General features: G+C 47.2%; 1 protein-coding gene across 2 annotated transcripts; it reads right to left on the reverse strand.

The window, feature by feature from the left end:
• Window positions 1-690: 690 nt before the first annotated feature.
• On the reverse strand, window positions 691-12,547 carry SYCE1 (synaptonemal complex central element protein 1). Of its 2 annotated transcripts, none has more exons than XM_011978616.1 (13): window positions 12,337-12,547; window positions 6,674-6,736; window positions 5,881-5,940; window positions 5,448-5,522; window positions 4,737-4,784; window positions 4,434-4,488; window positions 3,630-3,719; window positions 3,320-3,383; window positions 2,550-2,616; window positions 2,349-2,472; window positions 2,166-2,276; window positions 1,920-2,007; window positions 691-877 (listed from the first exon to the last, which is right to left on the reverse strand). In XM_011978616.1, exons 1-13 carry the CDS (start codon window positions 12,407-12,409, stop codon window positions 839-841), a joined length of 957 nt encoding a protein of 318 aa, XP_011834006.1. In that variant the 5' UTR covers window positions 12,410-12,547; the 3' UTR covers window positions 691-838. The 2 variants fall into 2 exon arrangements, with proteins under 2 accessions (XP_011834006.1, XP_011834005.1); XM_011978615.1 differs by lacking the exon at window positions 691-877 and adding an exon at window positions 1,550-1,698.
• Between the last annotated feature and the right edge of the window lie 300 nt (window positions 12,548-12,847).

The raw sequence follows: 12,847 nt of genomic DNA on the forward strand, positions 1-12,847 counted from the left end.
AGGAAGCATATTCTGGCAGAACCCTGCAGAGAGGAAAAAAATAGAGCTCGTGCCAGCCTCTCCTGACCCTTCACTGAGGCAGCCTTTGGCTGAGATGCTTATCCTTATCTGATGCATATCATTATTTTGTTACTGGTTTATTGTATCCTTTTCTATCAACTAACTGTAGATTGCTAAGTGATGTATTTTGTGGGTCCTGTGCCCTAGCATTGAGACACAAAAGTGATTTTGAAATATTGACCTGTATTTAGCAAACTTTTATACTCATTTAGACGTTCTGAAATTTATCTGTAGATTGAGATTCATAAAGCATATAATCATAAATCCATGTCTTAACTATTTCACCGTATAGAACTTCTAGTATGATAAACAGTATTTGAATATTGCAGACATCCTTGAGTTATTTTCAACATGAAATTGTTTAGACATCTCACCAATAAATCTAAGGGAAGCTGTTTGTTTTTTTAGTTTTTTTTTTTTTCACATGAATAAATGTTGAACTGTGTCAAAGGCCTTTTATTCATTAACTGAACAATCACTGGTTGATTTTTTTTAAAAAATTGTGGTGAACCAATAAAAGCTAAAGTTCTTTCTAATCATGGGCTTAACTGAATTAGTTTTAAAATGTGGTGTCTTCATTGCCATTCAGTTCAATATATTTTCTAACTTCCACTTGATTTAAAATTCATGTTTGATAGTGTATCACCAGTTTGTTTGAAACAGGCATAATTAACTGCATCTTAGAGAACTCGTCTGTCCTGGACTGACTGAAGAATTTCTGCACTTTGCCATGTTCCATTTTTCCATGGAAACAGTGCTCTTCAGTGAGCCTCTCTTTTCAACTCCACCATGTCACTGGTCTACCTGGTCTGGGAGCCTGTCAAGAAAAGGGATCTCTTTTGTCATGAATTCAATGTATTCTGACTCAGAACATGCAGACTTTGACTCCCACCATTGGCCTTGATTGGGTCAATGCATTTCAGTGAATTTGAAGCACGCATCAGATGCACATGACTTACATCCTAGTTGATTGACTCCCTGCACGCTGAGGATTTCTATCCTGTTCCTGTCCAAAAGTACCTGAGTTATACATTTTGTGTTCTTGAGAGCACAAACTACACAGCTAACACGTGGAGACTATCATATGGAACTGGCTGATTTTGAATCCCGGCTCACTGATCCTCATTTTTTTAAATTTTTTTAATTTCTGGGAGTCTGTATAGTCCAGACCTGTAATGAAGGAATTGAAGAATAAATCACAAGGTGTGTGTACGTGTGTATGGAGGTGGGTTCCAGACCTCCTGGGCCCACTGTGAGAGCGTCTCAGGCCTGCATCCCTCTGCCTGGGGACCCAGAAGAGCCTGGCAGGTCCCAGAGATGAGCAATCCAGAGACCAGGAGGTTAAGGAAGCATTTATTGAAAACCTGTGATGTATTTCTGGCCCAGACCCAGAGGCAGAGTCAAGCCGAGGCTTCAATCAGTCACAGGAGCCTGGGGGTCTTGGGCCCAACCCCTACTCCTCACCAGTAGACTCAGATGAGATGGGTTGTATCAAAGTAACTCCTTTGTTTCCTGAAAGCCCCTTGGGCTAAGGTCAGGGGTGGAGTGTGTCCTCCTGGCCTATGAGGACATCAGGTCCTGCTTGGTGTGCAGCTCCAGGTCTTTCTCCTCAGGGGCTTTTAGGGGCTTGGGACTGGCCTGCAGGTGGTTAGTGTCCAGGGTGGGAATCTATATCTGTCCCCACGGCCACATGGTCCCCTCCTGCCCCATCAGCACCTTGGGTGGACCCACTATGGGAAAGCCCTTCACCACAGACCATCCTCTGAGGAGTCCCAGGACCCCCTCCCTTGTCCTCCTGTCCCTTCCGCCATCCCTTCAGTAGCTGTCTCTGTTCCCTGACACCCAGTTCTGGGACTTACCACTTCTCCTGGGCCAGCCTCTTCCTCTTGTGTGCTCTGGGCTTGGGCAGGGACTTGCATTCCACGCTTTTCTAGCTCTTCCTTCAGCCTGGACAGGAAGAGGTAGGATGGGGGAAGGAAGAAGAGGGAAGGGTGGAGGAGGGACAAGAGGTTTTCAACAGTCAGAGAGACAGAAAGTGGAGAGAGGAGATACAACATCAGTCACCTTCCTGGTGGGGGTTGCGGGGACAGCGCCTCCACACACACCTCTGCCGCTTCTGCTGCAATTGTTGGCACTTCTGCTGCAGCTGCTGGTGGCTCTGGGCAGCAGCTGCTAGGAGCTCCTCAGCCTTCCTGTGCTCTTCCTGAAACAGCTGCCTGGGGGGTCCAGTAGGGGGTGGTCAGCACCGGCCACTCCCTCCTCCCACCCTCTTCACCTCCACATCTTACACTGTGGCTGCAGCCTCCTGGCTGCGGAGAAAGAGTCCCTCATCGAGGGTGGAGGGGCCCTCAGCCCCACACAGGGAGCACAGCTGATGCTTCACATCTTCCAGTGTTGCCTTGACCAGTTTCTCTGCAGCACGAAGGGGCAGGTGAGCACATGAGGGAACGTGAGGTCAGATATGGGCCATCCACCTTCCCTGGCCTCACCTTCCTTGAGCAGCTGCTCCTTGTTGCTGTCCAGAGCACAAATCTCCCTTGCCAGCCGCTCTGGCCTCTGAGGGGGAAGAAAAGAGGCCTGTCCACACCTCTTGGCTTTCCCCCATGCCTCAAAGAAGGCTATCTGGATCTTGTTTCATACTTGCTCACTATGCCTCACTTCGAACAACTCTGCCCCTCTGTGCACACCAGCCACAGTACAGCCTTAGGGCCATGGCACTGGCCATTTCCTCCCTGTGCACTTCTGTCATCCCACATCTCTGCAGTGCTGCAGTGGGGAGGCTCATGGATTGTTGTAACAGATAAACCTGCAAACACTATGAGTCTTGGCCGTTTTCTGGAGGATCAGGTACCAGTTTAGCTCTGCAGCTCCCCCCACTCCCCTCTGTCCTGGCGTGACCTCCTCACTGAGCCCTTCCTTCCTAACACTCACTGTCTATTTTCCTGTTCAGTGCCTGGGGTCCTCCTGGCGGGCAAACACTGATTGCTTATCCTCGTTGTCTCCCTTGTGCCCGTGATGGTTCCAGACACATCCACTGACACTGAAGGAAAACTTGACCTTGGCTCATCAGAGATGCCCCTGACCACTGAGCAGCAGGGCCACAAGGAGGTGACAAGGGGCTGGATTTGGGCAATGTTGATCTTAGCACCACCAGGGCTTGCTCGAGGACTGGGTGTGGCAGGTGAGAGGAAGTGACCGTTTGGGCCTGGTGCTGCTAGGGTAGATGTGGAAAGGGGAGAAATGGCTTTGAGGGACTCACATGGAAGTCCCCGAGGTCCTTGTGCTGGCCCATCAGCTCCTCCAGCTGTTCCTCGAACGCTAACCTGGGGACCAACCACAGGCATGAGGTGATATGGGATGACATCACCACCTTCACAGCCTGTCCAAGTCTGTGGGTCTTCAGGCACAGACCTTGGGGTGCTTTGCTCATGGTCTCTGCTCCACTGGGAGCATCTTCTCCACCTTGAACCTCTAAGGCTCAGCGTAGCCAGCTCTTCTAACCCCCATCTTTGACATTATGCCCCAACTACCAGCCATCCAAACCCCCTGCCTCAGGTGCTAAGGTTTACCTCAGCTGTCTCTGTTTGTTCTTCTCTTCTTCAATCTGCAAGCTTAGAGCAGAAATTCTCTCCTTGCACTCCTGCAGCACGGTGTGCTTCCTGGGAGAGGTGAGGCAGCCCTCAGCCATGTTTTCTTAAGCCCCAGGAGGGCACTGGGTTGGGGCTTCTGCCTCCCTCTATTGAGGCTATTTTTTCCCCCTCTACATTAAGGTCCTTCTCTGTAACAAGTGATGGGTAGGGAGTGACGTGAGCATTTGCCCCCTGGAAGTAATGTTGTCAGGTTAAGAGAGATGAGTGTGGACATGGTCAAGTAAGCAAATGCACACACATCTTAGTATCATCTGGTTTTCCCAAAGAACTGAAATCTCAGTGTGCTAGGGCCTGGGGCCTCTGGTAACAAAATGAGCTAAATCAGGAAGTGGAGAAATGCATGGACAAATCGATGGGTGGATGAAAAGATAATGGATGGAGAGAGAATGGACAAGTGGTTGGCTCAATGCCAACAGACAAGTGAACAGACAGATGAGTGAACAGACATCCAAGGAGTATGACAAAGAGTAAGAGGCAAAGAATAAAAACCAGTTGAAGAAATTTAATTGATAATTTAGCAAATGAACGTCTATGCCACTGAGAGAGTTACCTTTAACACTACTGCCTGCTGTTGGAGCCAAAGGGGAAAGACACTCTTTGGACTCTCCATTGTTTAGAGAGAGAGAATGAGAGCTGTGGATCTCAGACTCACCTTCCTGCCTCTTTCTGCTCTACCAGAATAAAGAGGTAGGGGCAGAGTTAGGCTCAGCTGGAAGCTCTTACCTCTGTGCCTCACTTTCCTTTTCCTGGCAATGCAGCCGGAGGATCCTCAGGGTCTCTGTAGGGAGAGCAACAGGGCCCTATGAGAACCTGTCAAGGTATCAGGTTTTGGCAGGGGAACACGGCCAGATCATGTCAGGTCTGTGGACACTTGATTGAGCTTTAACATTTACTACATGTCTGGTGGAAGCCACAGGCGAGAGGCAAGCTGGGATAGGTTTCAAAAGGCTTCAGCTGCCATAGGGGGAGAGTGGGCCTCTGTGGGCTGGCAAAAGGAACAAGCCTGGAGACGGGAGTGGCAGATACCTTGTTTTTTGCTCAAGATCTCCTTCAGGTGTACTTTCTCTCCATGCACTGGAAAACAGTGACACATTTTGGCATCAGGGACTATGCAACGCACCCTCAGGGATGGGGATTGCTCACGGTCACATGAGAAGTTAGGCACAGCCTTGCCCCCAACCCAAATGTGAACCCCTCGAAGTGAGCCCCTCCCTACTCTCTGGTGCCCACATTCCCTGTAAGCACCAAAGGGCCTTCACATTTACAGAGGGTGGCTGTGAGGGCCCTGGAGGATGCCCATGCTTTTATATGGGGAGGAGAGAAAAAATACAAACACCCATGAAGTCGGGTAAGGGCTGTGAAGAAACACATCAAATAGGAAGGGGCATGTGACCAGATGCTGACAGGGTGCCACCTTTAGATGGGATGACTGGGGAATGCCAGTCATCCTGTCTGGGGACATTCTAACTTAGAACTGTTGATGTGAGGAAAGAGGAACCTGTATTATCTGAGGAAGCATAGGCAGCACCTGGCAAAAGCTCTGAGGTGGGAATGAGGTTGGAGGGTATTTCTTGAACACTTCCACAAGCAGAGAAGAGAGGGGGAGACTGGCAGGACATGAGGCTGGAGAGGGTACAGGACCCTCGGCCATGGCAAGGATGCTTATCATCTGGAATACAGGGTTAGGGGAGGCTTGAGACACTGTGGGGACCTCTGGGTGACCCCCGGCTCTCTTACACAAGTCCAGTTCCTTCTGCAGGGCCTCACAGATGGTCCGGGCCTCTCCTAGGTCTTCATTGGCTTTCTTTTTGGCTTCACCAGAGAGCAGAAAAACATTGTGTGAGTGTAGCCTCTATTCTCTTGCCAACAGTGACATTTCTCATTTGCCTTCAGGAAAATCTATAGTGGCCTAGATTTTATACAGTAGGAAATGAGGCTTCCAGAGTCCAGGCTCTCCTTGCCAGGGTCTGCTGATAGCAGGGCTAGGATCATGGGTATATTAACTATGGCAGTTGCATGCTGAAATGCCCTGTGCTTAATTTAAGGCTCTGCTGCTGCTGTTGTGAATAACCAGTAACTTTGGAACAAGGGACCCTGCATTCTCATTTGGCACAGAGCCCTGCAAACCATGTAGCTGGTACTAGCTGGCAGCCAAGGCCCCTGAACTCACCTTGCTGGGCCTCATTAATCCGGTTAATCAGGACCTCAACTCGGGGCTCTAGGCTTCCCACTGCAGGGAGGAAAGGAGGTTGAGTTGCCAGGGCAGGCAGAGGTGGGGTGCTTGCCAGCCTTGTGTCTCTGCTGCTTTCACGCAACACAGATCTATTGAGTACCTACTGAAAGCAGGTGCTGTGTGGGGCCCTCACAGGGCTCATGTTCTGGGTGGGCGAGACTGGGAACAGACACAATAAGATACCGAGTGGGGCTGTGGTAACTGTGTTCAAGAGAAATAAAGTAGGGCAAGGGGCGTTAAAGCGCAAAGGAGTGGAAAGCGCTCCTCAGATATGGGAAGGTATCATGAGAGCCCCAAATCAGGTGGCAGGGGGGCAGGCCCTGCAGCTCTTTGGGTTGGGGTGGGAGGTAGTCAGTGCAAAGAACACCTCTGAGGTGGGAACATGGCTGGCAGGAGCCTAGTGAGCAAAGAGGGAGTAGCGGTTGAGGGGAAAGAAAGGGAAGTAAAGGTGGCAACTTCTGGATTTAATGGACTGCAGTGGAGCCAAATGGGTGACCAGCAAGAGGTTTGGGACAGGGTTTTGGGATAACACTTTGCCTTCCTTACCCTTTTTCCTTCTTTAATTTTGAATGATGGGACCCTATTTTTAGTTTAAGTAATTAAGTTTTAAAAGAAAGAGAAGGTGAAGAGGATTATTTCCCAAGTTTGTACATTGTGGGGCTGGAAATTGAACCCACATCTGCTTGGCCCCAAATCTCAGGCTGAGCCTCACACAAAGGAGACACATGACCTTTCTGCAGCTTTTTCACCATTTCCATCAAGTCTTCAATTTTCTGTGAGGATGTGTCCTGCCCTGTGGAGACAAAACCAAACATTTCAGAATCAAGCAGGGCGAGAGGCCAGAGGAAGGATCTGACAGCCCCTGGGCTGAGACTGAGGTAGACTGAGGGCAGGTCTCCAGCCAGAGTGGTAGCCCTGCTCCTTGTCCTAAGGTGAACAGTACACTAGATGAATCAGGCTCCTCCATGGTCAGCTTTTCCCTGCAGGGTAAAATTATACCAGGCAGCCCTTTGTAAAACTCTGGGTGAGGGCAGGGGTGTACTCTCACTGCTGAGGCTGTTCAAAGTAAGGTCAAAGCTCCTGATATAATAATTCAAGAAAAAAAATGAGGGTATAAAAACCTGGAACAAGGAGTCAAAAATCATTGTAACTAGCAGATAACATAATCTAGGAAGTTCTTAAGAGAGTTTTCTATAAAACCATAAGGATTAGTAGCAAAATGCCTTAGGATGTTAGTTTAAAAACATATATAAATACAAATAGCTTTCCTATATACAACCAATACTAAACCTGAAATCTCCCCATAAAATATTTCATATTGCCGGGCGTGGTGGCTCACGCCTGTAATCCCAGCACTTTGGGAGGCCGAGGCGGGCGAATCACAAGGTCAGGAGATCGAGACCACAGTGAAACCCCGTCTCTACTAAAAAATACAAAAAAATTAGCCGGGCGCGGTGGCGGGCGCCTGTAGTCCCAGCTACTCAGGAGGCTGAGGCAGGAGAATGGCGTGAACCCAGGAGGCGGAGCTTGCAGTGAGCCGAGATCGCGCCACTGCACTCCAACCTGGGCGACAGCGTGAGACTCCGTCTCAAAAAAAAAAAAAAAAAAAAAAATTTCATATTAATTTTTTATAATTATTGGAACCTATTTTTAACACTAAAATTAGTAGATATAAGAAATTATTTATGGCATTAACATTGTGAAAGGAAAATAAATCTTTTTATAAATATTTGAAAATAAATCAATTCAAAGTTACCCTCTGCTGAGATAGATGTGTATCTGATTTTGTAAAATAAATATCTGAAAATAAATGAATTCAAAGTCATCTCTCTGCTCACTCAGATAAATGCATATCTGATTGCCTCCTTTGGAAAGGCTAACCACAAACTCAAAATAATGCAACCATTTGTTTTTTATCTACCTATGATCTTGAAGTCAACCTCCCTGCTTCAAGTTGTCTCATCAATGCTTTGAGGTGACCCACCTTTCCAGATCGAACCAATGTTCATCTTACATATGTTGATTCATGTCTCATGTCTCCCTAAAAAGCATATAAACCAACCTGTGCTCTGACTACCTTGCCACCCTGGGCACATGTCATCAGGACCTCCTGAGGCTGTGTCGCAGGCATGCATCCCTAACTTTGGTAAAATAAACTTCCTAAATTGACTGAGACCTGTCTCAGATTTTGGGGTTTCACATTTTGGCAACCACAAAGGGATTCTGAGTAGAGGTGCTCCTGACCTTTGACAAATATTCTACCAGTGCCTGCTAGCAGCTTGAGCTATCTTTGTGGCTCAAACTAATTTCACAAGTTGCTGAGGTCTGGAACTCCCCTATCCAGGGAATCCCTCATTTCCCAAAATTCGTTCGAAGGCCAAAGTTTATTTTCTGAACAACTCTTCTCTTTTTCTGGAGTTTTACTTGCTTTCGACAAGGAAGGCAAGTTTTCCTGCTACCATGAAAACTCATTTCTGGAGTTTGAACTCGCTCCCAACAGGAAAGACAAGTTTGAGGGTTTTTTTTTCCTGCTTCTAACATGATAGAGACAAGTCTTCAGCCTAAGACCCGTCCCTAGGTAAGTAACTGAATTGGGGTTTGTCTTGGCTAAAGGTAAGATTAACAACCAGCTGCTCTTAATTTTTCCTTACCATTACAGTGTTCAGTAATCATACAAGTTGTGTGATCATTTGTTTGTTATGCTTAACCGCTATTTTTTTTTGTTGTTTCTTTCTGTTTTTGCTGTTTTGGTCCTTTTCCCATTGGGTTTGGCCAATTCTATCTGACTTGATCAAATCCAAAGGAAAGTTCCAAATTATGTGGAACAAGGCCTCTGAAGTGGCTAAATTCCCATCAGAAAAGTGGTGGTGGGGGAAGAAAAAACGGCCAGTAAAAGTAAAAAAGGGGGAGAAGATTTTTGATTTTGACTACTTAAGTGGTTTCATTTACATAACAAGGCTATCTTTTTGCTAGCCAGGCCAAACTGAAAGAGAAATGATTGTCACCCACACTGCAGTTCCATAGCTGAGGTTCTGTCTTCTTTTTTTCCGTAACAGCCTGGGTTTGGTTCCTAAATCAAGACCTTTCTGGTTTGATACTTGGTACTTCTGAAATAGCAGCTATTCGTCCTAGCTGAAATATGTTGAAGAGATTTGGAAAAAAAATTTAAAAGAAACTCAAAAGGTTAAAAGTCAGCTTAATTAAAAGCTAACATCCAAGATATATATGTGTGTGTGTGTGTGTGTGTGTGTGTGTGTGTGTTTAAAAGGCTTTCATGATTTTTCTTTTTTCTCTCTCCTAGGTCCTTGTGTTTTTTGAGCAAAAGTTTTTTTTTTCTTCTCAGTTGACTGAAGGCTGTTTTCTTCATTTAGTTCTGCTGTCTCTCCTTTCTCTTGCACCCTCTGCTGCATGAGGGACCTAAAACAGTTTATAATAGCATGAGGTTCCTTAAAGAAAATGGAGAAGGCATCAGACTCCCATTTGCGGAGAAAACTGCTTTTCCTTATGCATTTCCAAGAGTGTAAACAGACAAATTCATCTTAGCTCTTAAACTGCTTGCTTTTGTACTGTGTTACCTGATATATATATATATATATATTTTTTTTTTTTTCTTTTTACTAATTATTGCAACAGAAGCTACTCTTGCGTTTTTAAGGAAGAGTATATTTTAGACACTTAGAATTTTTTTTTTTTTAAAATGTTTCTTAAGTGCACTGTTAAAGCATCCATGTGGTCTAGCCTCATAATAATTCTCCCTTTTTGGACACCCATGATTCAGTGTGGCCTCTTCCCAGAGCTCAGAGATCCAGTTAAAAGATAGGTGGTCACTATCTAAATAAAATTGGTCTCCTGTGATCCGACCACCTCCCACCAGGCCCCACCTTCAACACTGGGGATTACAATTCAACATGAGATTTGGGTGAGGACACAGATTGAAACCGTATCACAGGCCAAGGCCGAGGCATAGTTGAGAAGGCTCAGAGGCACCTGACCAAAGTTTGTCACAATTTTGATCGACATTACCAAATTACCCTCCACTGATGTATACAAGATGCCCAGTTTTTCATTTTTACCAACCACCTGTGTTTCCAAATGTGTTCATCTTTGTCAACCAGATATGCAAAATCAAGGTGTCTCCTTACAAACTCTCTGATAGTAAATATCAAAAGTTTGGGTGCATCTTCTTTTCTAAGACAATGTCCTAAGTAATTCTGATATGGATAATGCGCAAGGTGTTCATCACTATATTGTTTATAATAGTAAAAAACTGGAAGAAGCCTAAATATGTCTTAGGGGATTTGTTAAATAAATTATAGCACATACACAGGATAAATCATTTACAGCCATTAAAAATCATGGATACATGCATAAGGCCAGGCTCAGTAGTTCACATCCATAATCCCAGCACTTTTGGGAGGCTGAAGCAGGAGGACTGCTTGAGCATAGGAGTTCAAGAGCAGCCTGAGCAATGCAGCAAAACCCCATCTCTACAAATAACAAATTTAAAAATATTATCTGGGAGTGGTGACATGCACCTGTGATTGCAGCTACTTAAGAGGCTGAGGTGGGAGAACTGCTTGAGGCCAGGAGGTCAAGGCTGCAGTGAGCAGTGATTGTAACACTGCACTCCTGCCTGAGCAACAGAGCACAATCTTGTCTCAAAAAAAAAAAAAAAAAATCAAGCATAGAGTTTTGTGAAATGCTTATTTTTGAGTTTATAGAGTCCCCTCATTTTGGTCCCACCTGAAATCTTACACAAATCACTGCTCATAAATTTATGAATTTTTACATTATTCAAGTAATTGGCATGTGTGAAAAAGCATGAAGAAAAAATTGAAACACAAACATTCGTTTTCCCCAGTCATTCCCCTTTATAATAATAACTGCAGCCAGTTAGATGGAGACTAACAGACCTTTTACTAAAATGCATCTAGTGTCACTGATCCTAGATAACATCCCGACTAAAACTGGAATCTTGTCCTTTAACTTTCTTCTACAGCTGGTAACTATAGACTGAATGTTTGTGCCCCCATCCATAATTCGTATGTTGAAATCCTAATCTCTTAGTGTGACTGCATTAGGAGGTGGGGCCTTTGGGAGGTGATTAGGTCATGAGAGTAGGGCCCTCAGCAATGGGATTAGTGCCCTTATAAAACCAGAGAGGCCGGCAGCAACTTCCCCCATATGAGGACAAAATGAGAAGACAGAAGTCTACAACCAGGAAGCAGGCCCCCACCAGACGCTGCATTGCACCTTGATCTTGAACTTCTAGCCTCGAAAACTGTGAGAAATAATGGCATTTCTGTTGTAGCAGTTTGAACGAAGGCACAAGCAACGTTGGTTAAACCTTATCTAAATATACTAGGTTATGTGAGGAACATGGAGCTGTGATACTGAAAGGCTACCACAGTGGCGGGCCAGTAGGTGCTTAATGAAAGGGATACGTTTGCGTCTGTCCTGTTTACTTGCTTTGTCCTTCACTGGGGCTTTCACTGTGCCACATCTCACTGTAGGGATGCTTTCTGTGCCAAGCTTGTTTCAGTATTCAAACCTTCATTTTGTAAGAACACGACAGAGCACCTGCCATGATATTCACGCAGGTAGGGCTGGAGGCAGCCACTGTGGCGTTTGTTAATTGCAGCGTTTTAACTCAGGGGGGACACATGAGCTCAGGACAGAGTGACAAGTTGAGTGACAGCAGGAGGGACGTCACCGTACAATTCTCTCCACTTTTGTGTAAGTTTGAAAATTCTCCCAAAACACCCAGAGGTACACAGCGTCCTGAAGTGGAAACGGCCAGGACAGTGTTCTTGCTCTTTGTTGGGCTGCAATTTCGGGACTTCTGTACAACACTGACCAGCTGCCTTGTCCCTCCCTTCCCAGGGTGAGGTAGGAGCCTCTACGGCAGGTCGGGGTCGGGGAGAAACAAACGGGAGATCTGCGCGGAGTCGGCCTCCCCCGGCTCCCCGGGGCATCGGCATGCTGGGTGTGGGAACCCACAGTCAAGAACCAGGTTAGTGCGACCGGGAAATCTGGACACTTGCTGGTTCTAGGAAGAGGAGTGTGGAATTAGGAATTCCCTTGGGATTGGGAGCGTCAGGAAAATGTCCTTTTTAAGAGGTGTGTATGGAAAGTCTGTGGAACGACAGGATGTCTTTTGACTAATTACCTAAAAACCAAAATTGGAGCAAAGTTCAATGCTTTAAGACGAAGTCAGGGGTGTGCGGGCAAGCACTCCCTCATCTTGGCGGAAAGTTTTCTGAAGAAACCCGCTAAGTCTCAGTCAGCACCATCAGTTCTGACAGGAAGAAGTAGCCGCCACCCGCGCCCCAACCCTGCCCCGCCTCGGCGAGGTCAGACCCTCACGCACAGTTCCCTGCCTCCCTCCACTACCTTCGGCCTTCTCAGCCCCGTCCATGGCTCCGGCGGTGGGCTCGGCCTTCGACGCCAGAGACCTCCCCGCCATTTCCTCTCAGCTCAGCAGCGCGGGTGGCTTGGGAGGGAGCCTCCAGTGGTGATTGGAGCAACCCCTGCAGGGGGCGGGACTCCAGGCAGCGCGCCTGCGCAATGCACTCCCGCGCGCGCTCCGGATATGTGAGGTAATGTTGGGCCGGCCTGCCTGGCAGCTAGTGCGCATGCGTAAAGGCTCGAGGGTTACAAAGCCCGCGAGGGCCACGTCCGGCCGTCCAGGCTCGCGATTGGCCCGGTTCTGGGTGCTCCCGCGCATGTGTGCTGGCTTCCGAGGGGGCCGGCCCTGGTTCTGGAGGCCCTCCCCACGAGTGAGCAGTGCGCGTGTGCCACTCAGCAGCTGCCTGTGAAATGTGCGTGTCTCACGGACTACTCCACGAGGCGCCGTGGCCCCGGCAACCTCACGGGGTCGCGGCTCTGCTTGGCCACGCCACCG

This window comes from Mandrillus leucophaeus, unplaced genomic scaffold (assembly GCF_000951045.1).
Source record: "Mandrillus leucophaeus isolate KB7577 unplaced genomic scaffold, Mleu.le_1.0 Scaffold1976, whole genome shotgun sequence".
NCBI classification, from domain to species: Eukaryota; Metazoa; Chordata; class Mammalia; order Primates; family Cercopithecidae; genus Mandrillus; species Mandrillus leucophaeus.